Source organism: Bos indicus, chromosome 26 (assembly GCF_029378745.1).
Source record: "Bos indicus isolate NIAB-ARS_2022 breed Sahiwal x Tharparkar chromosome 26, NIAB-ARS_B.indTharparkar_mat_pri_1.0, whole genome shotgun sequence".
NCBI classification, from domain to species: Eukaryota; Metazoa; Chordata; class Mammalia; order Artiodactyla; family Bovidae; genus Bos; species Bos indicus.
The window spans coordinates 34,371,332-34,393,795 of record NC_091785.1 but is presented as its reverse complement, the minus strand read 5'-3'; the positions used below and the strand labels follow the sequence as shown (position 1 = coordinate 34,393,795).

At 46.0% G+C, this 22,464-nt stretch overlaps 2 protein-coding genes across 8 annotated transcripts in view; both read left to right on the top strand.

Moving 5' to 3' along the window:
• The window catches only part of ABLIM1 (actin binding LIM protein 1), a 328,672-nt gene extending 321,648 nt beyond the window's left edge, over positions 1-7,024 (top strand). For all 7 annotated transcript variants that reach the window (XM_070780895.1, XM_070780899.1, XM_070780897.1 and 4 more), the window contains 2 exons: positions 267-347; positions 1,884-7,024. In XM_070780895.1, the coding sequence (XP_070636996.1) occupies positions 267-347; positions 1,884-1,997 (195 nt within the window). In that variant the 3' untranslated portion in view covers positions 1,998-7,024. The remainder of the gene's footprint in view (positions 1-266; positions 348-1,883) is intronic.
• Positions 7,025-8,785: 1,761 nt separating this feature from the next.
• Positions 8,786-22,464, top strand: part of AFAP1L2 (actin filament associated protein 1 like 2) — a 142,736-nt gene continuing 129,057 nt past the window's right edge. The window contains exon 1 of the mRNA XM_070780881.1: positions 8,786-8,896. The gene's annotated coding sequence lies outside the window, so the exon portion shown is untranslated. The remainder of the gene's footprint in view (positions 8,897-22,464) is intronic.

Genomic DNA, 22,464 nt, shown 5'->3' with positions numbered 1-22,464 from the left:
CTTCATATCCAGTATATAGAAAGTGGGGTCCTTTCACTCAACCATGCCCTCCAGAGGCCCAATGCCACAGAGAAACAGGTGGGGATTGGGAATGTGTAAGAACCTGCCCCTGTCCACTGGAAGCTCGAGCGAGGAACACCCATCACTCCAATGCTCTAATCATAGTGTCTCAGAAGCTCTGTCTTGGGAGTCCTAGGTTTTAGGTAGCTTTTGCTTGTTAATAAAAGGTACAGCTGTGTTCTAGAAGAGGTTGTTTTTCTTTGCAGATATTTCCGTATGAAATGCTGATGGTGACCAACAGGGGGCGCAACAAAATCCTAAGAGATGTGGACAGAACCAGGCTGGAGGTAAAAAAGAAAACTTGTTCCAACTGTATATTCCTGTGCATTTCCTGTGACTCTCCCCTAAGAATTGTTCCAGTTAAGGCAAAAATGAGAAAGGATCAACCTAGGTAAAACTAACTTTGGATGAAAACCCAGATTTGTATTTAGGAGATCAGCATAAAAATGGTAAAATACAGAAAAACAGCCCAAGAAATGCAGTATGATTTTAGTCATTTTGCTTAGAAATGTGGGCTTCCCTGGTGGCTCAGCTGTAAAGAATCCACCTTCAGTGTGGGAGACCTGGGTTTGATTCTTGGGTTGGGAAGATCCCCTGGAGAAGGAAAAGGCTACCCACTCCAGTATTCTGGCCTGGAGAATTCCATGGACTGTATATAGTCCATGGGGTTGCAAAGAGTCAGACACGACTGAGCGACTTTCATGTTCTCTTTCCTTAGAAATGTAATGTTGCCAGAATTTAGTGGGTGATGTAGAATGGAGTCTCCACCACATTTCAGATACCCCCAAATCCTTATCTTTCCCTGAGCCTGAGTTGAGTCTGCTGAGATTAGGGAGGGAGCATTTGATATAGAGATGTGTACTAGACAAGTGTCTATCTTGACTGTTTCCACATTCCTGGATGAAGGCTAAGCAGGGTACACATACCTAAGCCGCCCTCCTTAGATATGGGAGACTGATCTTTGTACTTTTCCATCTGAATGGTTTTAATTAAGAAAAACTCTGGCTTCCAGTCTCATAAAGTATCGTTAATTTTCCCTGACAAAAGGCTGTACCTTTGTATGTGAGCTCAGGCTAGCACAGAGGAGAAAGGCTGGATCCACTATCCCAAGAGAACTTTTCTAGACGGCACAAGAAATTGAAGTCCATAAACCAGGGCTTCCCTGGTGGCTCAGCGGTAAAGAATCTTCCTGCAATGCAGGAGATGCAGCAGGGGCCATGGGTTTGATCCCTGGGTCGGGAAGATTCCCCTGGAGAAGGAAATGGCTACCCACTCCAGTATTCTTGCCTGGAAAACCCCATGGACAGAAGCGTCTGGCGGGTTACAATCCCATGGTGTCACAAAGAGTCAGACGTGACAGAAGACACACATCTTCATTATCAGTTGACCAAGCATCCACATGAACTCCTGTTGCTGAGTCAGGAAAAAGCCCCAGGGCTCCCAAAAGACCACCCTGGCTGTCTCTCTCTGCCTTTCTTACTCCTCTGGTCCATTTTCTCCACATCTACTCAGCATTCCACTGACCTGAAACAGAGTCGCCTCCGGCACAATGAATTAGCTTTCTGTGCCCCATCAGCTTTCAGTGTTATGATAATCATCAGTAGTACTCCACTAGCTCTTCTGTTTGGTAGGAGGGGTACCTCACCTGACCCATCCAGGTAAGGAACTGCTGGGTCCAGTGCCCGCTAGGAAGCCTCAGGATAAACTCCTCTTCCGGCACTCTGCCTTGCTCTTCAAAACAATTACTTGTTAACTGAAGAACAACTCTCGAGGCCACCCAGGTGGCCAGCAGGACTGACCACTGTTCTTTTCTCCCATCACAGCGCCACTTAGCCCCAGAAGTGTTTCGGGAAATCTTTGGAATGTCCATCCAGGAGTTTGACAAGTTACCTCTTTGGAGACGCAACGACATGAAGAAAAAAGCAAAACTCTTCTGAGTCCCACACGTAGACAGCCATTAGGAGAAGGACTGACCACGGCGGGGACACATAGGATGTTGAATTAAGGCCCAAACTTGATTGGAGCATTTGCAAACTATAGTCCCTCAGCAACAGCCAAAAGGGAAAAATCTGATTAAAACACCCATGAGCCAAATATGGGGCCAGCCCACGGCCACACTCGCCCAGAAGCAGTGGGGTAGAAATGTCTGTGTTTCCACACTCGACATTAGCGTTCACCTGTGACCTTTTTCCATCACCTTGTGTCCACAACAGGAGCTACTTCTTTCATTTCCTTTCAACTGTTATCCAACAGTAGTGCGTCTGTATGAATAAGAGCCAGCAAGTGCCCTTAAGATGCCGCATGGGCAAGCAGTTGTAATAATTCCAAAGTATGAATATATTTATCTTGTAGCGCCTTGGCTGAGAAGCAAGAGCCCGGGGACAGTCCACGTGGCAGCAGCCTTTGCCTCTTTCCTCACTGGCCTCCTGCAGTGCTGCTCGGGCCTCAGTGGGATGGACAGCAGGGTCGGGCTCCCCAGGAGCTCTGTTTCAGTAGCCACCAAAGGCATTTTTAAAAAGCTCCTCGTTCCCTACTGTTTGCTAGGACCCAACTTGGCAAGTTACTTAGCTGTTGCTAAAAAAAAAAAAAAAAAATTAAGAGGAAAAAGGAATGGATGAAAATTCTCCTTTAACCCTTTTCTACTTCAGGAAATATGTTCCTCCCCACCAAGGACAAGAGCTGTCTCAGCCCCCAGCCCTCTACTCTCACAAAGGAAAGAAAGGGAAAGATTGTCTCCTGATTGGCCCAGTTGGATACTGTTAGATGAGTTTGGTCCAAAGGCCATAGCCCTCTTGACCAAAAAAAAAAAATTCTGTGTCTTCCCAATGCAAGTTTCCCAGCCCAGCTTCCTCTTCTTTCTATCCAGCATCCTATATATCACACGAAGCCCTCGATGATTTTGAGTTCTTTAAGGTCTTTTCAGTAGTAGGCTAAGGAAAGGCATGTTTTTCTCTTTGAAAGCTCTGAAACTCAAGGGCGATGGCCCCCAACTGATTTAATTTGGTCTTTTCAGCTTTCTTGCCTAGCTCTGTTGACTTCCTGATACGTGTGTGTGTGTGTATGTGTGTGTTCGTGTTTTCACTCACCCATGACAGTTTGGGGAGTCTGCATGTGCTTTTAAATTTCACTCCTGCTTGAAGGTTTGTCCTACTCAGCTGCAGTTTCTGGGGACATTTGCACAGGTGCATGTGACTCAAAGGTCAAGAGTGAGGCTAACTGCATCCTGGTCATCAGGTCCCTCATGGAAAGATGCTGGTGGTTAGAAGCCAACATATTCCATGACAGATGTAGCTCAAGTCAGCATCAGACTGAAGACCGAGGCTTTGGATCAGGCTGGGAGGAGACAACAGCAGAACATCCCACGAGAGTCCTCAAACTCAGCAACACAAGATTCACATTGGAGCCAAGGATTACACCCAAACTTGCATGTAAGACGCCACCATGGTTCCTGAAAGCCTCTGGCTGAGACTTGAAGGTGATGTCAGATACACGTAGGAGGTTGTCACATTTATTTGCGTGCTTTGGAGAGCTGCTTAAGAATTTAAACTCTTATTTAAAGCCAAAGGAGAAAGCATAGGAGGGTGTCACATAAATTCTCATGCTTTGGGGGCTCTGTTTCAGAATTTGTAAACTCTATTTTAAAGCCAAAGGAGAGAACCTGTATATGCCACTAATTATAAAAGCTCAGAAGTTCTTCCTGCTGGCGCCAAATATTAGAATGAGTTAGTAGCTGATACCAGTGGCAAAAAGCAAGAATATTCTTTCTGACCTTGTGCTGAAGACCTAACTTGTGACACACTCTAGAGACTGGGTGTCTTAATGAACATGACAGTTGCTTAATTATTGCATTCTGTGCTCTTCCTGACCTTTGCTAGACACTGAATGTTTAAGGACTGTGTGTGTGTGTGAATGTGTGCTGGACCTACTAATGTATTTAGCAAATGGTTCTGATGAGGTTGATGTGAGGAAACCAGCTCCTCCTTGGACTGAAGGCAGACCACGGCTCCTTCAGTTCTGTTCCTTCATCTGTTTGGTTTGTTGCCTTTTGCTTCATTCAGTACATCCACTGGCCTGTCTTCTATCTAACCTCTCCTGCATGGGCAGCCCTCAGCACCTGTGTGTCCTGATCCTCGCTTCACTTTGGCAAAGTGTGAGGGGGGAGACCACAGTGTAGGCCCAGTGTTTCCCTGCCTTGACCAAAGACACAGATGGCCGAATGGATCCCAGGGCTCAGCTGGAGGAGAGAGATTTTCATGGTGGAGATAAGAAGGGCCCTCAGTGTTTTTCACTGGCGAATGAGTTAAAACCCACATACTTGCAGATCAAATGTCAGTGGAAGAAAAACCCCAATGATAGTTAAAGAACTGAGCCCTAAATTTGCCCCCACTAATGAAACTTTACTTTTCTTCTTACTTTTGAATTCAGTTCAGCATCCTCCTTGGGTAAGGGGAACGCTTCTTTCCATATCAAATGTATTAGCTAATTTAAACTATACCATGCAAAAAACTGCCTTGCCAGAAATGCCAATGGCTTCCTGTCTGTAAGCAGAGAAATGCTGCTCTCTGAAGTGGGGGCTCCCAGCCCCGCTCCCCAGCAGAAAGCTCCAGGCAGAGTGATGGGTCACGGCACAACCGGGTTCTCCCAACTGCCGAATCAAATCAAATCAGTGGGCTACAACACCCTATCTGTTTCGTTGAACTGAGCTCAGCATGCTTGTCCTCAGAACGTCCAGGTCACTGCACAGGAAATCAGTGTTCTCTGCCTGAATCCCGCCCTGCATAAAAAATTCCAGTTCTTAACACTGTCAAATTAATAAGAATTGTTTACTCTAGGAAAAGGAAGTATATGCATGGCAAGCTTCCCTAGTACGTACAGAAAGGGCTACATTTTTGAGCATTGGACTGACTAGTGATTCTTGAAGCATAGGCTGATTGCATGAAGAGGCCTCTATAGTTACATGAAAGTCAGCGCTTCCTTTAGAGTTTCTTCCAGAAAAGCCAGGATACCATTTAGTCTTTGGGTGTGATTTATGTCGAGACACAAAGAGCATTTGGAAACTTGTTCATCTTGCTGGGTGTCTATCTCTTGGTTTGGGTTCGTTCCTAAATGTTCTTAATGTGACTTCTTTAATCACGAAAAGAGAAACTGCCTGTTCTCAGAAACCTTGAACAGAAAAGCTAGCGTCAGTGGGTAATAAGGTGCAAAGAAAAAAAATAGCTTCTCCCTGTCGAGTCCTCAGTCTCCCCTCTTCTTCCAGTTCTGTTGTGTCCAAGCTGAGTTTCCTCTTCCAGGGTGAGGCTAGAACTATGCCTTTTTCAACTTCCATCCCCTCCATCTGTGATGTCAATCAGCTCCACTAGGAAAAGTCTCGCTGGAAATGTTTCTTAAACTTTCACCTAATTTCTTTACACTTTAAAGCAAACACCTTTTTCTAAAGAACTGCTTCTCAGATGATTATATAAAATATATATGCTTTTGCAAGTTTAAAAATTCAAATTCACTTTTGACTAGATAGGTCTTTCTAAAAACTCTTTAAGGCAAACTTGGTGTTAGCGTTCTCCTGCATGTTGAGGGGCAGGGGACCCTCCTGTCTGTAGGCTCCCAGAGCCTTCTCTCTGACCGCCGGGAAAGACAGTGGAAGGAAGATGAACTTTGTGCCATCAACCCTTCTGTGTCCTCTGCAGGAAGCTCAGTTTTTACAAATCATCTTGTCTGTATTTCCAGTCACTGTTTAATCTGTACTTCCTAGGCCAGACTTGATTTTATCTGACTTACTAAGATTATTTCCCTTTGATAAAACAAGTGTTTGTCAGGATGCCCTAAAACTCACTCATTAGTACTCCCTTTTGAAGTACGTTCTATAAAAAAAAACCAAAAACAGATTATTTCAGGCTTGAGATTTGTAATGACACCTTATAGTGCTGACGTGCATTAAGGGCACTACCCAATTATGCTTTTTTTTTTTTTAAAGGATAATTGCTTTTCAGAATTTTGTGGTTTTCTGTCATACATCAACAAGAACTAGCCATAGGTACAACCATGTCTCCTCCCTCCCGGATACCCCTCCCAATTATGTTTTAATGAAAGAAAGAGAAACTTTGGTATTAAAAAAAAAAAAATCACTTTCTGTTTGCTGCCAAGAAGCAGTGGGGAGATGGTGACTGACACACTTTGCATGTGAATCTTTGTGTTTTTCATTTGGGACAAGTTTCATTTACGACAGACTCAAAAGGGGGAAGTGGTCGGTTTAAGCTGGAAAGCTCTCTAAACAATCTGCTTGTACACGGCAAAATTAAAGCCAGTCTTTTCTGATGCTTAGTGTAATGGAGTGGCAATTGCTCTCATTAAATAAAATTCTTCCCCAAAGAGTCTCTCCCAAGCCCTGAGTCGCTTTCCGAGCCCGTTTGGGAAAGGTAGAGGAGAAGCCCGCATCCACTAACATTCAGAAAGGCAGGAAGCTACTTAGTGATCGTATTCGTGTATGTTTCTTTATTCTTACGGAAGAGGAGTGTCCAAGGGGTTGGTGTTCGTTTGGGATGTTCTGTACAGACCTGTCCAGTAATAAACGTGTGGTTTCTGTGAGTTGCCGACAATCCTGCATTGAAGCTTTTGCAGTTCTTTCATTTTGAAGTTGGGTTTAATGGAGTTTTTTTTCAAGTGTTGGAAGGCATACTGTTCTTCTTGCCTCCCCTCCCCTTCCAGAAATATGAAAGCAAATATTTGGAAGAACTGCTGTTTAAAAGATGTATCGTGTCCCCCGTGAAAGTGTGTGGGTGTCTGTCGGTGTCCTGAGTGCCGCGCACCAGTGCGCAGAGGCGGGGGTGGCCCTGGGCCCGAGCTGCTATGCTTGTGATGCTGACCTGCTCCGCGCTCCTGTTGAAATCAGCACCTGCCTCCCCCGCCGCTGTCTGGCCTCACTGTTATCCTCAAAACTCAGTGAATAAAGTGTGTGCTTTATTCGTAACTGCCTCCACGCCGTGTTTCCTTTCTGGTTCCCTTGCTCCCTTTAAAAGTCTGTCCCATTTGAGAAAGTGCCAAAGGACTTCCCTGGTGACCCAGTGGTTAGGAATCCATGTGCCAGTGCAGGGGACACGGGTTCAGTCCCTGGTCTGGGAAGATCTGACACGCCAAGACAACTAAGCCCATGCTCTGCAACAAGAGAAGCCACCGCAGTGGGAATCCCTCACACCACAGCTGGAAAGCAGCCCCTGCTTGCTGCAACTAGAGAAAGCTAGTGCAGCGACAAAGTTGTGCAGCCATAAATAAACAAAAATTAATATCCTTTGACCTAGAAATTTTTTTTTAAAGTGCCATTCCAACTTCTCAAAACCAAAACAAAATCAGAATCAAAGTCCTGGGAGTGCAATTTTATCATCTAGGCAGGCAGGTTAGAGGGGAAAATGCATGAAGTAGCAGTGGTATATTACAGGAATGTTTGCCCAATAACCCAGACCATATTGACCATGTCAACTAAAGAAAAAAAAAGAAGGTAATAGAGCTGCTGCTCTGTGCTGGTCTAGTTGTTGTTTAGTTTTGCTTGAGACACAGAGCAGCGGTGGTCTCATCACTGAAGAAAGGCTGGGGATTTGAGGTTGGAGGACAAGCGCTTCCGTTCCTCCAGGAATTGACCACGTTGCTAAGAAGTTAGAGTGCAGTGGGAAGGAAACATTGTTCAAAACATCTTTGACCGCCACTGCATTATCCAAGAAAATCTTCAGGATTTCAACTGTTATCTTCACTGCCAAGATTTGGGGCTTGCTGGAAGACATAAGGATATATGTATACTCACAACGGCCTCTCCAACTATAGCCTCCCTCCTATGTGTCTAACAAGCCTGGTGTCTTACTCCACGTGGGCTGCTGTAACAGACCACCAGACACAGGGTGGCTTAAACAGCAGTTATTTCTCACTGTTGTGGAATCTGGAAGTCCAAGATCAAGGTGGTGGCTGATCCAGGGTCGGGCCAGGACCCTCTTGGTTTTGTAAACAGCCATCCTTTGGTTGCATCTTCACATGGTAAGAGCAGACAGGAAGTAATCTCTCTGACATGTCTTCTTAGAACTAATTCCACCAGGTGGCTCCACCCTTGTGATGGAATTACCGCCCAAAAGCCCTGCCTCCTAATACCATTCCCTTGGGTGTTAGGACTTCAATCTAAGGATTTGGGGAGCACACAAACATGCAGTCCCCAGTCTGTAACACAGGCCCAGGGGCCCGTTGCCCTAGCATTCATGTGGATCCTCACCTGGAAGCTGGAAATGGGTTTATCTCAAGGCGGTTGGCAGGTTAGTTGGCTACTGTGGAAAATGGGTCAGGAGGCCTGGGCTCAAGGTCTGTGTTCTGCTCACTATTACCGCAGCCCACACCAGCATCACCACTCGGTTTGGGTCGTGGTTCCCACAGCCAGTGTCAATCTTGAGATAATCTTGAGTGCCCTGTGGCATGGGCCACCATGGATCACCGCTGCATCGGAAGTTGACTTACTGATGGGTCCCCCTTGCCCGCCCACAGCGGAGAATTCCCATTCTGGTGCTGGGAATCATAGGCTTTTCCTGACTGGCCCTGGCCCCGCCCACTACAGGTCGCCCCGCCCACAATTCCCTGCCCACTGTGCGGCCGCCCTGCCCACAATGTCCCGCCCACGACGCCCCGCCCACTGCTCGGCCACCCCTCCCCCCTTGAATCCCGCCCTCCAGCTGTTCCAAAAACACTTGAGTTCCTTGAACGCACCATGCCCTCTCCGCCTCTGCAGCTTTGCCAAGGGCTTGTCTTCTGTACGAGGTCCAGCTCTTCTAGGCAGTGGAGAGACGTGAGGACCTGGCCCCACGGACAGAAGGTAATGTCAGTGTTGACTATCTGAAATTAGTTGCCCACAGCTCTTTGGAGTTAACCGTGTGAGTTTCCCATGGGCTCCATTGGCCCTAAATCAAAGGCCAGCCCGAGTTCACACCCTCTCTCGGAGCCTGCCTTGATGGGCCCAGCCCAACCTGCCCCAGTAAATTCTTCGCATGCCTATGGGTGAACATCACGTTTGGTGCTTTTCAACTGTTGCTTAATACTGCTAGTTTTGCCTGTGCTTCTGCTCTTCAGCTGAACTTCAGTGAAATGGTCTCCATGTTGAGTGCTTTGTGTTAGCCTCCCCTTAACTGGATCCCTCAGGACAGCCCTAGGAGCAGATGATTGTAGTTCCTCTGTAACAGGTGAGGAAACCAAAGCTCAGAGGCTAATTAAACATGCTCAGACGGTAAAGCATCTGTCTACAATGAGGGAGACCGGGGTTCGAGCCCTGGATTGGGAAGATCCCCTGGAGAAGGAAATGGTAACCCACTCCAGTATTCTTGCCTGGAGAATCCCATGGACGGAGGAGCCTGGTGGGCTACAGTCCACGGGTCGCAAAGAGTCCGACACGACTGAGCTACTTCACTTTCACTTTCACTTTCAATCACTCAGGGAGCCGCAAACCTGGGATTCTCCAGGTCTGTTCCACTGCGGATCCTGTGCTGCTTCTGTGTCTTACCACCTGTGACTTTCTGAAAGCAAGGACTACGTCCCCCATGTTCTACATCTTTGGGGGGTGCACTTTGCAGAGGAGCCTCTCAGTGTGAGACTGGCCGGTCCCCTTCGGTACTCCCACCAAGGCACACTTATGCATAGTGCTTGAGGCTTCCCGAGTGGCGCTAGTGGTAAAGAACCCACCTGCCAATGCAGGAGACATAAGAGTCGCAGGTTCGATCCCTGGGTCAGGAAGATCCCCCTGGAGAAGAAAATGACAACCACTCCAGTATTCTTGCCTGGAGAATCCCATGGACAGAGGGGCCGGGTGGGCTACAGTCCATAGGGTCACAAACAGTCAGACATGACTGAAGCGAAGCATTCTTTTTTTCTTTTCTGGGGGGTACTAATTAGCTGTGTGCCTCGGGGCCAGTCATTGAACCTCTTTAGGCCTCAGTTTGCTCATCTGCAAAATTGATAATAAGACCCATCAGAAGGTCTTTGCTAAACATGACAACTTCTAAAAGGAAAGGACAGTTTTATTAATTCTATAGTGTCAATTTCAAAGACTTTTCAGAAGTGACATTGAAATCAGTCTGAAAATTCACTTCAACTTTTAAAAAGTATCATGTACATGAAATTAGTGTCTAATATTGAGCCTTGTATTCTAATCTTAACCTGAAATTAAAAAGTAAACAATCTATTTTTGGTTTCTGTGTTTGTAAAAATAGTGAGTTGTTGCAGCAGCTACACTAAATAACAAAAATGTGTTCTTTCACAGTAAAGAAGAGCAGTGTTTTGTCAGTTGTGTCTCTGGCTTTTACTAAAGAAAGTTAAAAATTCACAAAAAAAGATGGTTGCTAAATCCTAACACCTGTTGAGCACAGCACAGGCGCTAGCATGTCATCATTGGTCAGGAAACTTGAGTGATCTTTATTAAGGATAATTAGCCACTTAGACTTGTAGAATCCCCAAAGCTTCCTGAACCGCAGTTTCCTCGTGAGTAAATTAGGAATGAATACCTTCTCCGGCTATCTTGTGGGGTTGTGAAGCCAGATGAAGTAGAATGTTCAGAAACAGGAAAGTACTGTTTACAGATGATATTGTGTAATGAGGGTTTCTGGCACTTGGACCGGGTCTGCTATTATTTTGTTTTATTTCTATGGAAGTATGCTTACTTGACAATGTTACTAGTTTCAGGTGTACGGTAAAGTGATTCAGTTATGTGTACATTTATATCTTTTTTTTTAGATTATTTTCTCTTATCTGCTAAGTCACTTCAGTCGTGTCCGACTCTGTGCGACCCCAGAGACGGCAGCCCACCAGGCTCTGCCAGCAGTAGAGTTCCCTGTGCTGTACAATAGGTCTTTGTTGGTTATCCATTTTAGATATAGGAGTATTTATATGTTAATCCCAAACTCCTAATTTATCCCTCCTCCCCTTTCCCCCTTGGTAACCATAAGTTTGTTTTCTGTGTCTGGGGGTCTGTTTCCATTTTGTATATCAGTTCATTGGCATCATTTTTTTAGATTCCACATTATAAACAGTATCATAATATTTGTCTTTGGCTTACTTAGTATGATGATCTCTAGGTCCATCCGTGTTGCTGCAAATGGCATTATTTCACTCATTTCTGTGGCTGATATTCCATTATATAATAAATATTTTAAAAGTTGCAGTGTGTATACACACACGCACCGCAATTTCTTGTTTTAATATTTATTTACTGGCTGTGCTGGGTCTTTGCTGCTGCTCAGGTTTTCTCTAGTTGCAGCGAGCAGGGGCTACTCTTCATTGCAGGCTTCTTGTTGTGGTGGTTTATCCTGTTGTGGAGCACAGGCTCTAGAAGTGTGGTCTCTAGAAGTTGCAGCTCACAGGCTCTAGAGCTTGGGCTCGGTTGTGGCATACAGGCTTGGTTGCCCCGCAGTGTGTGGGATCTCCCCAGACCAGGACCAACCTCATGTCTCCTTCACTGGCAGGTGAATTCCTGGCCACTGGACCACCAGGGAAGTCCTGTACTGCAACTTCTGTATCCATTCGTCCATCCATGGACATTTAAGATGCTTTCGTATCTTGGCTGCTGTGAATAGTGCTGCTCTGAACATTGCGGTGTGTGCATCTCTTTTTTAATTTAATTTTTTAATTTTAATTTTAATTTGGCTGCAGGGTTTTAGTTGTGGCACGTGGGATCTTCACTGTGGCATGTCGGTTCTTAGTTGTGGCATTCAGGATCTAATTTCCGATCAGGGATCAACCAGAGCTCCCTGCATTGGAGCTCAGAGTCTTAACTGCTGGAGCTCCAGGAAAGTCCCTATCTTTTTGAATTATAGTTTCCTCCAGATATATGCCCAGGAGTAGGACTATAGAATCATATGGTAGACCTATGTTTAGTTTCTTAAGGAACCTCCATACTGTTCCCCGTGATAGCTGCACTGATTTACATTCCTACCAGCATTCTACTACTACTTTAAATAGTCTGATCATTCAAGAATTTTAGTTTTTGTTCTGGGCTTTTTTTCATCTCTGGTCTTTATATGAATTCTCCAACATTAAAACAAGCCCACAATGTGTCTTATATGCTTCAATAATAGCACTCTCTTTGTCCAGTTATCATTTAAGATTGAGAGCCCCTGAAGATGTGCTGCTGCTGCTAAGTCACTTCAGTCGTGTCCAACTCTGTGCGACCCCACAGACGGCAGCCCACCAGGCTCCCCTGTCCCTGGGATTCTCCAGGCAAGAACACTGGAGTGGGTTGCCATTTCCTTCTCCAGTGCATGAAAGTGAAAAGTGAAAGTGAAGTCGCTTAGTCGTGTCCGACCCTCAGTGACCCCATGGTCTGCAGCTTACCAGGCTCCTCCGTCCATGGGATTTGCCAGGCAAAAGTACTGGAGTGGGGTGCCATTGCCTTCTCCGAATTAGCTGTGTAACTAGTGACAATTTGCCTACTTCTCTAAGCCTCAATTTTAATTTCTATAAAATAGGAATAATCATAGCAATTTGCTGTTGTTCAGTCACTAAGTCGTGTCCAATTCTTTGTGACCCCATGGACTGCAGCACTCCAGGCTTCCCTGTCCTTTACCATCTCATGGACTTGCTCAAACTCATGTCCATTGAGGCAGTGATGCCATCCAACCATCTCATCTTCTGTCATCCCCTCCTGCCTTCAACAATAATAATAATAATACCTACCTCAAAGAGCTGTTGTGAGAATCAAGTAGAATAGGACTGGGCATGATATGAAATACTCACTCAAACATTAGCTTCTTTTTTTTTAATTAATTAATTAATTAATTTGGCTGTGCTGGGTCTTAGTTGCAGCATGTGGAATCTTCGATCTTTGTTTCGTATTCAAGCTCTTAGTTACAACATGTGAGATCTGGTTCCCTGACCAGGGATCTGGGCCCTCTGCAGTGGAAGCATGGAGTCTTAACCACAGGACCACCAGGGAAGTCACAAATATTAGCTTTTATTTATGAAGCTGCTGCCATGTAGTGAGGACTCACTGTGTGCCCATTCTGAACTAAGCATCTTACATGCACTGTTTCATGGAGCCCCTTATATTGCTTCTGCTTTCCATGAAACAAACCCAAGGACCAAGTGCCTTATACGCGATTGGCTTATGGGATTCAGACCCCATCTCCCCAGTTCCAAGCTCAAAATGTAAGCAAGTATCATGCAGAGAAGGGCTCAGGTGCCCCCACAGGTACTGCAGGAGCCAAACCACCCACAATGGAAGCATCTTAAGGTGCCAGCTTGCAGGGGCCGGGGCAGGGGGAGGGGGCGGCGCGGTGGTGCAGGGCTCAGCTTTTCCCAAGGGGTTTTAAAGCTGGGTAGATTTTTCCAGCTTACTCGAGGGATAGAAACACCAGCTGCAAAAGACTTGAGACTCATTCCCATGAAAGATGACTTTGGTTCCAGAAAGATCTTTCCAATTGTATGACTCACTTCAAAGCAACCAAAGGCAACAGAGGCTGAGCTGCCAGTCCTTACAGTATCTGGGCACATTTCCTTGGGGCTTGAGAAAGCCACCAGTCCTACTTAAGTCCTGCCCCCACCCCTCACCCTCAACCCCGTTGCTGGAAGGGGGCCTCGCTCCACCTCCCTTCAGGATCAAACAGGCTTGCCTGGGTGTGTCACGAGCCCTGCCCTGCTGGACACGGCCCATTGTTGGCCGGAAAGCCCTGGGAAGGGTGGAAACTTGTGCTAACAGCTTTTGAGAAAGCCCAGGATGGTCAGAGGACTAGTGCCCAAAGCTCAGCCCCAAATTTGCAGACCTGCCTCCACACCCTAAATTCCCTTCTCCCCTACAGCAGCCAGGACTCTGACTAAAGGAATGCCCCTTCTATCCTATAGCACACAGGGGAGGGCTGTGGCAAGGCAGGGCTCCGCTCCGGAGGAGGGTGTAATCTGACCACATTTCTTTCAGTTTCCAATCCCAACTGGTTAAAAAACCCTCTTCAGGGCCTGTCATTGTGTTAAGCACAATAGCAACCCCTGGAGAGGTTTTTCTGTATTTATTTGTGCTGTCCCCCGCCACTGCTTCGTGTAAACTCAACCCTTCCCATCAGATAAAAAGAAAAGTTGGCTTGGGAAAACCTCCCTCCAAAGCAGAGACTGTTTCTGCTTTGTCCTGAGCGTGTTTTACTTGTGGGCCCTCCCAGAACATCCTGGGATGTTCCAGAAGGCCTCGAGGCAGGGCAGAGCCTCCTAGCTTTCAGAAGCAAAGCTTGAGAACCAGACTGGAGGGTATGTGAGTCCAGATGGTCTGAGAAGATGAATGGTGATGGTCTGATGGCGGCAGCTGATGTTCTTTGAGAGCCTCCGGACTCAGTACTTTGTATAAATGATTTCATCTGTGAAGGTAAACCCCTGACTGAGAGAGGCACTAAAAAGTGGGTGGGACTCTAGCCCTTCCCATCAAGTCAAACAGGCATATTCCTCCTAAGGCTGTCAAGGCTCTCTGGGGTCTCCTCATTAGCACACGGCTTCTGTGTGTGCCTGCTAAGTCACTGCAGTTGTGCCTGACTCTTTTCGAGCCTATGGACTGTAGCCTCCTCTGTCCATAGGATTCTCCAGGCAGGAATACTGGAGTGGACTGCCATTTTCTACTCCAGGGGATCTTTCTGACCGAGGGATCGAACCCTTGTCTCTTAGGTCTCCTGCATTGGCAGATGAGTTCTTTACCACTAGCGCCACTGGGAAGTCCACATGGCTTCTAAGGTTTGCAAAAGGACCATCTTTGCACAGACCAATCCCAACCTTTCTCTGCAAGGTGGAGCCTGGCCAGGAATAACAACCTTTTGCTCTCAACTGGGCACATGCTGGCACAGAAAATGTAGGTTCTTTAATTCCTGCTATTGTCCCCAAACATATGCTTCATAATGAAAAGTTAGGAAATGTTGTGAGCAGTTACATTCCCATCAGATAGGAGTCAAAGCCGGCTGGATTACCCTGCGTTTCTTTTTCTTTTTTTTTTAATAAATAGAACAAATACTTCTTCCTCCACATAAAAATAAGGCTTTTCAGACAACTCAGATTAAATTGCTAGTATTTATTTATCATTTAAAAATTTTTTGAATTTTATTTTATTTTTATTTATTTGGCTGCACCGAATCTTTCTAAGTTGTGGCACGAAGAATCTTTAGTTGCAGCACGTGAACTCTTACTTGCGGCATGTGGGATCTAGTTGTCTGACCAGGGATTGAACCCAGATCCCCTGCACTGGGAGTGTGGAGTCTTAGCCACTGGACAACCAGGGAAGTCCCTTATTAATGATTATTTGAGTCAAATGGCTTCCACTGTAAAAGTGGTACTTTTACAGGCATCACCTCTGACCCCCACAGGCAACCTGGGGAGCTGCCGCTGCCCTCGGTACACACATCGGAGCATGGCTGATTTGTCCAAACTCACAGGGAGAACTGAGGGAGAGTCAAGGTGTGGCCCCAGGGCTAACAGAAAAGCTCACGCTTCAGTCCACAAGGAGATTCTGATTCTGTAGGTCTGGGGAGGGAGCTGGGGGGAAGCTGTCACCTAAAGCAAAATGTCAAAGCTCCCAAGTGCGGGACTTCCCTGGTGGTCCAGTGGTTAAGCCTCCGTGCTCCCAATGCGGGGGTCCTGGGTTCCATCTCTGGTCAGGGAGCTCCATCCCTCCTGCCTCAACTAAGACCCAGTACAGTCAAACTAAAATAAATAAAGAATTAAAAAAAAAAACGCTTCCAGGTGATTCTGATGATCAACCAAGCTTGGGAAGCCCTGGCCCACACTGCGTGGCCTCAGGTTTAGAGTGGAACTGGCCTGTGACTCACCAAACATCCATCTGCAGACCTTGTTACTCACCGTCACCCTAGTGTCACCCGGAAGTCAGACCAGGGCCTGGGAAGTCTGCCCTCGTGAAGAGGCCTGTGAGCGCCAGAGGACTCCTTAGAAATCACGGGCCCCATGCTTCACACAGCAGGGCGTCCAGCTCTCTGAATCAGAATCTGTCCAAATGTCAGCTCCTTTGCAAGGAGATGAAGGAGATTGTCTCTCTTTAAAGAAAGAAGTGTGAGATGAGCGAGAACGGGTCAGGTGCCCAGTCTCTCAAAGGAAAAACAATCCACTGGCATCTCTCCTCCTCCTTTTCTCCACTTGAGAAACCCCTGAAGGTTGAAAGCCTGCCCTCAAAATCCCATTATTCCACCAAACAGCTTATTTTTTCCCTAGTGTGCTCACTGTTCTTTCTATCTATTGTTTGCTGGTGGTGGTGGTTTAGTCACTAAGTCGTGTCTGACTCTTGAGACCTCATGGACTGTAGCCCACCAGGCTCCTCTGTCCATGGAATTCTCCAGGCAAGAATACTGGGGTGAGATGCCATTTCCTTCTCCAGGGGATCTTCCCCACCCAGGGATCGAATCCAGATCTCCTGCACTGCAGGCAGTCTCCTGAATTGTTTGCTGGTAGGGTGCATGTAAAAAATGCTAGTCTTGAGTTTTCTGTGGAGATAGTTGCTCCAGGGAAATTTGGGAACTATCTTTAGGCCTAGCTGGAGGGAGAATAAGAACAGGGAAACCAAGAGTTATGTCTGCAAACTTTTCTTTTACATAAAAGTGGTTGTTTTTTATTTTTGAATCCTTATATGTAAAGCATCTACAGTGAGTTGAAAAACTGTCCCTCAAAAGATAGGTCCACCCAGAACCTTAGAATATTCCCTTATTTGAAATTAGGGTCTTTGAAGATGTGATTCAGGCAAGGGTCTGGGAGTAAGAGCATCCTAGATTCAGGTGGACCCTAAATCTCATCGTATATGCCCTTATGCTGCTAAGTCACTTCAGTTGTGTCTGACTCTGTGTGACCCCAGGGACGGCAGCCCACCAGGCTCCCCCGTCCCTGGGATTCTCCAGGCAAGAACACTGGAGTGGGTTGCCATTTCCTTCTCCAGTGCATGAAAGTGAAAAGTGAAAGTGAAGTCACTCAGTCGTGTCAGACTCCTAGCGACCCTTATACGACACTCAAAAGGAGAAGACAGAGATACACACAGAGACAAAGACCATATGAAGGCAAAGACAAAGATTAAAGTTGTGTTGGGCTTCCCTGGTGACTCAGTGGTAAAGAATCCACCTGCAATGCAGGAGATACCAGTTTGATCCCTGAGTTGGGAAGATCCCCTGAAGAAGATCATGGAAACCCACTCCAGTATTCTTGCCTGGAGAATTCCATGGACAGAGGAGCCTGGAGGGTTATGGTCCATGGGGTCACCAAAGAGTCAGACATGACTGAGTGAGTAAACAGCAACCACCATGAGCTCAGGAGTTACCCATCTGAAAGAGGCAAAGAAGTATCCTCATCTAGCACCTTGAGCAGGATCATGGCTCTGCCTTCACCTTGATTTTGAACTTCTGTATTCTGCAATGATGAGAGAATGAATTGCTGTCATCTTGAGCCATCCAGTTTCTGCTCATTTATTATGGCAGCTCTAGGAAGTTAATATTGCATTTTTATCAGTGAAAAAAGGTCTCTAACTCCTCAGCAAGATGGAGCAAGCATTGGTCTAAACTAGATACCTCCATCGTGCTGACCTAGGTCCCCAGGGCACTGTGATGCCTCTGCCCAGGTGTGGAGACACAAGGCCTCCTTCTCCAACACCAGAGAGGCAGATAAGGGTCAGATTTTTCTCTTTCTAGAAGAAACGTTCAACATTTGCCTGGCTATCAATTGGCTGGCCAGGCAGGCATCAATGGCCCAACCTGGTTAGAATGTTTTCAGGAGGTAAGGCCTGAAGCAGGCACAGCCCACCTTGGGTGTCCCTGGACAGAACTGAGCTGGCCAATCAGGTGGCATCTCCTCCTCCCTCAAGGGACTTTGCTCTTTAGAGCCTGGCCCTTGGCGAGGATATTGATGTAAACGTCCGTCTGCCAGTGTGCAGGGCCAGAGGGGCCTGTGAGTTCACCTCTCTCTGTGACTGTCAGGAGCTCTGGGTGCTGACTCCTTCAATCCAGAGCCACTACCCAGCAGCATGACCTGGACAAGCTACTCCTGCCTCAGTTTCTGCATCCCTGTACCCAATGAGAAGAAAGATGCTGATTATCCCAGGAGTTGCTGAGAGGATTATGCATGAGAAACACTCAACAGTTACGCATGAGATAACACAGGCCCATTTGTTGCTGTTCAGTTGCTAAGTCCGGTTCTACTCTTTGTGACCCCATGGGCTGCAGCACGCCAGGCTTCCCTGTGCTTCACTGTTTCCTGGAGTTTGCTCATATTTATGTCCATTGAGTGGGTGATGGTATCTCACCATCGCTTAGGCTCATGTTAACACCATAATAAAAGGTTAGAAAAATATTATTATTGTTACTAAATTAGTATTTAGTATTATAGGGTATTATCAGCATGAGGGGGAAACAGTCTATACATTAATGGCTTAGAACCTGACTGAAAATGTCTAGATCCTAGGAGCTTATTAAAAATGTGAACTCCCAGGTCCCTCACCACCAGATAAATTTAATAGAGGACCTAGTAATGTGTGTGTATGTGAGTGTGTGTGTGAGAGAGAGAGAAAGAGAGAGGGAAGGAGGGAGGGAGGAAGGCAGATTAATAACAAAACTCTCATGTGATTCTGGGGCTGGTGGTTTACAAATTATAATTTTTAAAAACATTGCCCAAATTAGGCTGTTCCCTAGAACCATGAAGTTTATTTTAATTATTAATCACTAGGAAGGGACTGCATTTGCTTTGAAACTAAAATCGAAATCTTGCCATCTCATTTCCATTTTCTGTAATTGGTTACTTTGAAACGGTACAGAATGCCAAGGTCATAAAGTTTATTTTAATGAGTCTTTTCCTGCCCCTAGAAAGTGCTTAAGTTCACATCACTAAGCTTTATGCTCCGCATTTCTCAACCTATATAATTGGAAAAGATAAATGACAACAGCAAATTTTTTTTTTTTTTTGCAGTCTGGGACAAAATGTTCTGTCGGAGCTTCAGAGCTCTTTCAGATCTTTCGAGAGGTGAGAATGGACTGGTCCGGCATCTACAGGCCGCTCCCAGTGCAGCTGCCACGCCCCCTCTAGCCCAGTCCGCACACCTTCTAGGTCTGCTGCTCTGAGGCCCCGGGTGCCTCGTGTTGCTGCTGACAGAGGGCTGAGGGACCCCCTGTAAAACGTTCCAAAACAGGTCGGTGCTTGGTCTGCATGAATCCCCCCAGAATTCCAGTGTTGAAATCCTAATGCCCGAAGTGATGGGATCAGGAGGTGAGGCCTTTGTGGGGGTGATGAGGTGATGAGGGCAGAGCCGTCATGAGATTAATGTCCTTATAAAAGAGGCTCCAGCAAGACCCCTCAGCCCCTTTTGCCTTGTGAGGACAGAAGGGGAAGTCTGCAGACTGGGTGTGGCCCTCATACACCCCTTGTTGGCACGCCAACCTCAGAGCACCAGCCTCCAGGGCTGTGAGAAACACATTTCTGTTGTAAAGAACCCAGTCCATGGTATTTTTATTGTAACGGCCTGAGATAGAAGTGATCTTCCAGACAAACTGAATTTTTCCTCCAGTCTGTGAGTTTGCAAGCCTTGAATGGAGAAAGTCCGCTTACCTTCTCCCTGCCCAGGGAGCCACAAAGTGGGTTTTTCATGAAAACTCTAGCATGTGGGGGAGGGGGAAATAGAGGGAAAATGAGAGAGAGAAGTAGTCCTGCAAGTCTGACCCTTAACTTTTCACATCTGACCTCCACCTGAACTCAAGCTAGAATGTCTGCCATTCCGGGGGCTCACGTGTTATTTCTCTAGCATGCTTTTTACTTTGGCTTCCTAGGTGGTACAGTGGTAAAGAATCCGCCTGCCAATGCAGGAGAGGCAAGAGACACTTGTTCGATCCCTGGGTCTGGAAGGTCCTCTGGAGAAGGAAATGGCAACCCACTCCAGTATTCTTGCCTAGAAAATTCCATGGACAGAGGAGCCTGGTGGGCTACAGTCCATGCGGTTGCAAAGAGTTGGACACGACTGTGCGACTGAGCACACTTTTTACTTGGATGTGTTTCAGAATTTGAAAACATCCCACCAGAGCACTTTGGTTAGTTGTATACTCTATTTCTGCTTACCGGGTAATGTGATAAGCATTGCTGTAAGAAGGCCGCTTAGGATGAAGTAACTTTCTGGGAGTTGTGAGCCACCAGGAGGCATTCCAGCATCTAACGCACAGTAGGTGCTCTACAGTGCATCGTCAAGAAATGCTTTTTCCTGGTTGCGCTAATTCTTCATTCTCATTGTGAAAAGCAGGCTAAAATTATTCTTTTATCTCACTTTTTAATTTCAGTAACATCTATTTAGTACCTAGTGTGAAAGACATGATGCTTGGTGTTATGGAAAATATGAACATGAATAAAATAAGGGGTGGGCACTAGAGGGAGCCAGGTGAGGTGCCGAGGGCTCACAATTTAAGGAGACCTCACTCCCAGGGTCACACAAATATTGATGTTTAGATAACATGATCCCTCAAGGAGCTTGAAGGGTGGAAAGCAATATAGACAAGTATATCATAGATTAGATTTAGGACCTAAAGCAGATGAAAAAGTTTATGAGATAAAAAAATAAAATAGACCAGAGACCTAAATGTAAAACCTAAACCTATGCATTTCCTAGAAGAAAACATGAGGGAAATTGTTCATGACTTTGAGTTAGGCAAAGACTTCTTAGATATGATACCAAAAGCATGATTCAGAAAATTTTAAAAGTGATAAATTGGTCTTCATTAAAATTAAGAACTTAGGCTCTTCAAACGGGTTTCCTAGGTGGCACAAGTGGTAAAAATCCACCTGCCAATGCAGGAGACACAAGAGACTCGGGTTTGATCCCTGGGTCAGGAAGATCCCCTGGAGAAAGAGAATGAAACAACAAGCCTCAGGTGGGAAAAAAAATATTTGCAAATCACCTATCTGCTAAAGTACTGGAATCCAGGCAACATAAAAATTCTCACCAAGTGCTGGCAAGAATGCAGGACAACTGGACTCTCACACACTGCTGGTGGGGATACAGAATGCTCTGGAATACAACTGCTCTGGAAAACAATTTGACAATTCCTTGAAAGTTAAACATACACCAGTCATATGACAGCGCAGTCCATCTCCTAGGTCTTCATCCAAGTAAAACCAGAACCTTGGCTCCCATGAAACCTGTCTCTGAGTGTTTACACTGCCATGAGTCAAACTGCCTAAAGCTGGAAACATCCCAAATGTTCTTTAACTGGGGAACAGATAAACTGTAGTTCTTCCATACCATGAAATAGTACTCGACAATAAAAAGGAATGAGCTCTTACAGTAACATGGGTGAAGTGCAAAGTCATTAGCTGAGTGGAAGAGAAGCCAGAATCAAAAAGCCACAGATATGTGATTAGATTTACCTGATATTCTGGAAAAGGCAAAACTATAGGAATAGAAAACCACAAATCAGAGGTTTCCGGGAAATAGGGAAGGGGGAGAGTTAACTATAAAGCAATACATGGAAAATTTGGGACGTGATGAAATGTTCTACGTCTTAATTGTGGTGATGATTTTGTGACTATGCATTTTTCAAAACTCATGGACCTGCACATCAAAAATGTTGATTTTTCTATAAAAATTTATTAAAAAAAATAAAAGCAATTCAAGTCAACACATTTTTATTGCAGTACTATTGTATTGGGATCTGTGAGATGTTATAAAAGGAATGTGATACATACCCAAACTGGCTTACAGTCTTGCTATAAAGTAGGCAGTAGGAGCTATGTTGAGCACTTGAGATAAAATAGCAAATAGACAATCCGGAGAAGGCGGTGGCACCCCACTCCAGTACTCTTGCCTGGAAAACCCCATGGGTGGAGGAGCCTGGTAGGCTGTAGTCCATGGGGTGGCAAAGAGTTGGACACGACTGAGCGACTTCACTTTCACTTTTCACTTTCATGTATTAGAGAAGGAAATGGCAACCCACTCCAGTGTTCTTGCCTGGATAATCCTAGGGACGGGGGAGCCTGGTGGGCTGCCGTCTCTGGGGTCGCACAGAGTCGGACACGACTGAAGTGACTTAGCAGCAGCAGCAGACATTAATCCAGTAACTCGACAAATATAAACAGAGGGGTATGAGTGTGTAAAGAATTAATGGCCTGATTGATTCTAGACCATTTGCAAAGCATTCTTGGACCATGCTTCTATCTGAGTTGCAACTGGGCTGGATGTGGGCTGCAATGGGGAAGAGGGTGGAAGAGTTGAGAGTAGCATACAGGCTGATGGCTGAGTTTCTGGGTTGTGCAACAGGAGAGGTGGTGGAACCTGTAGTGTGCTTTGGAAGAGGAGCAGGTTTGGGGTGGAGAGGAGAGCGTGAGCTCAACGTATGAACAAGGGCTGAACCACAAGAGCAACAGCTGAGTAAGGGCATAGCTACTCAGTGCACCCAATAGAAATGAAAACAC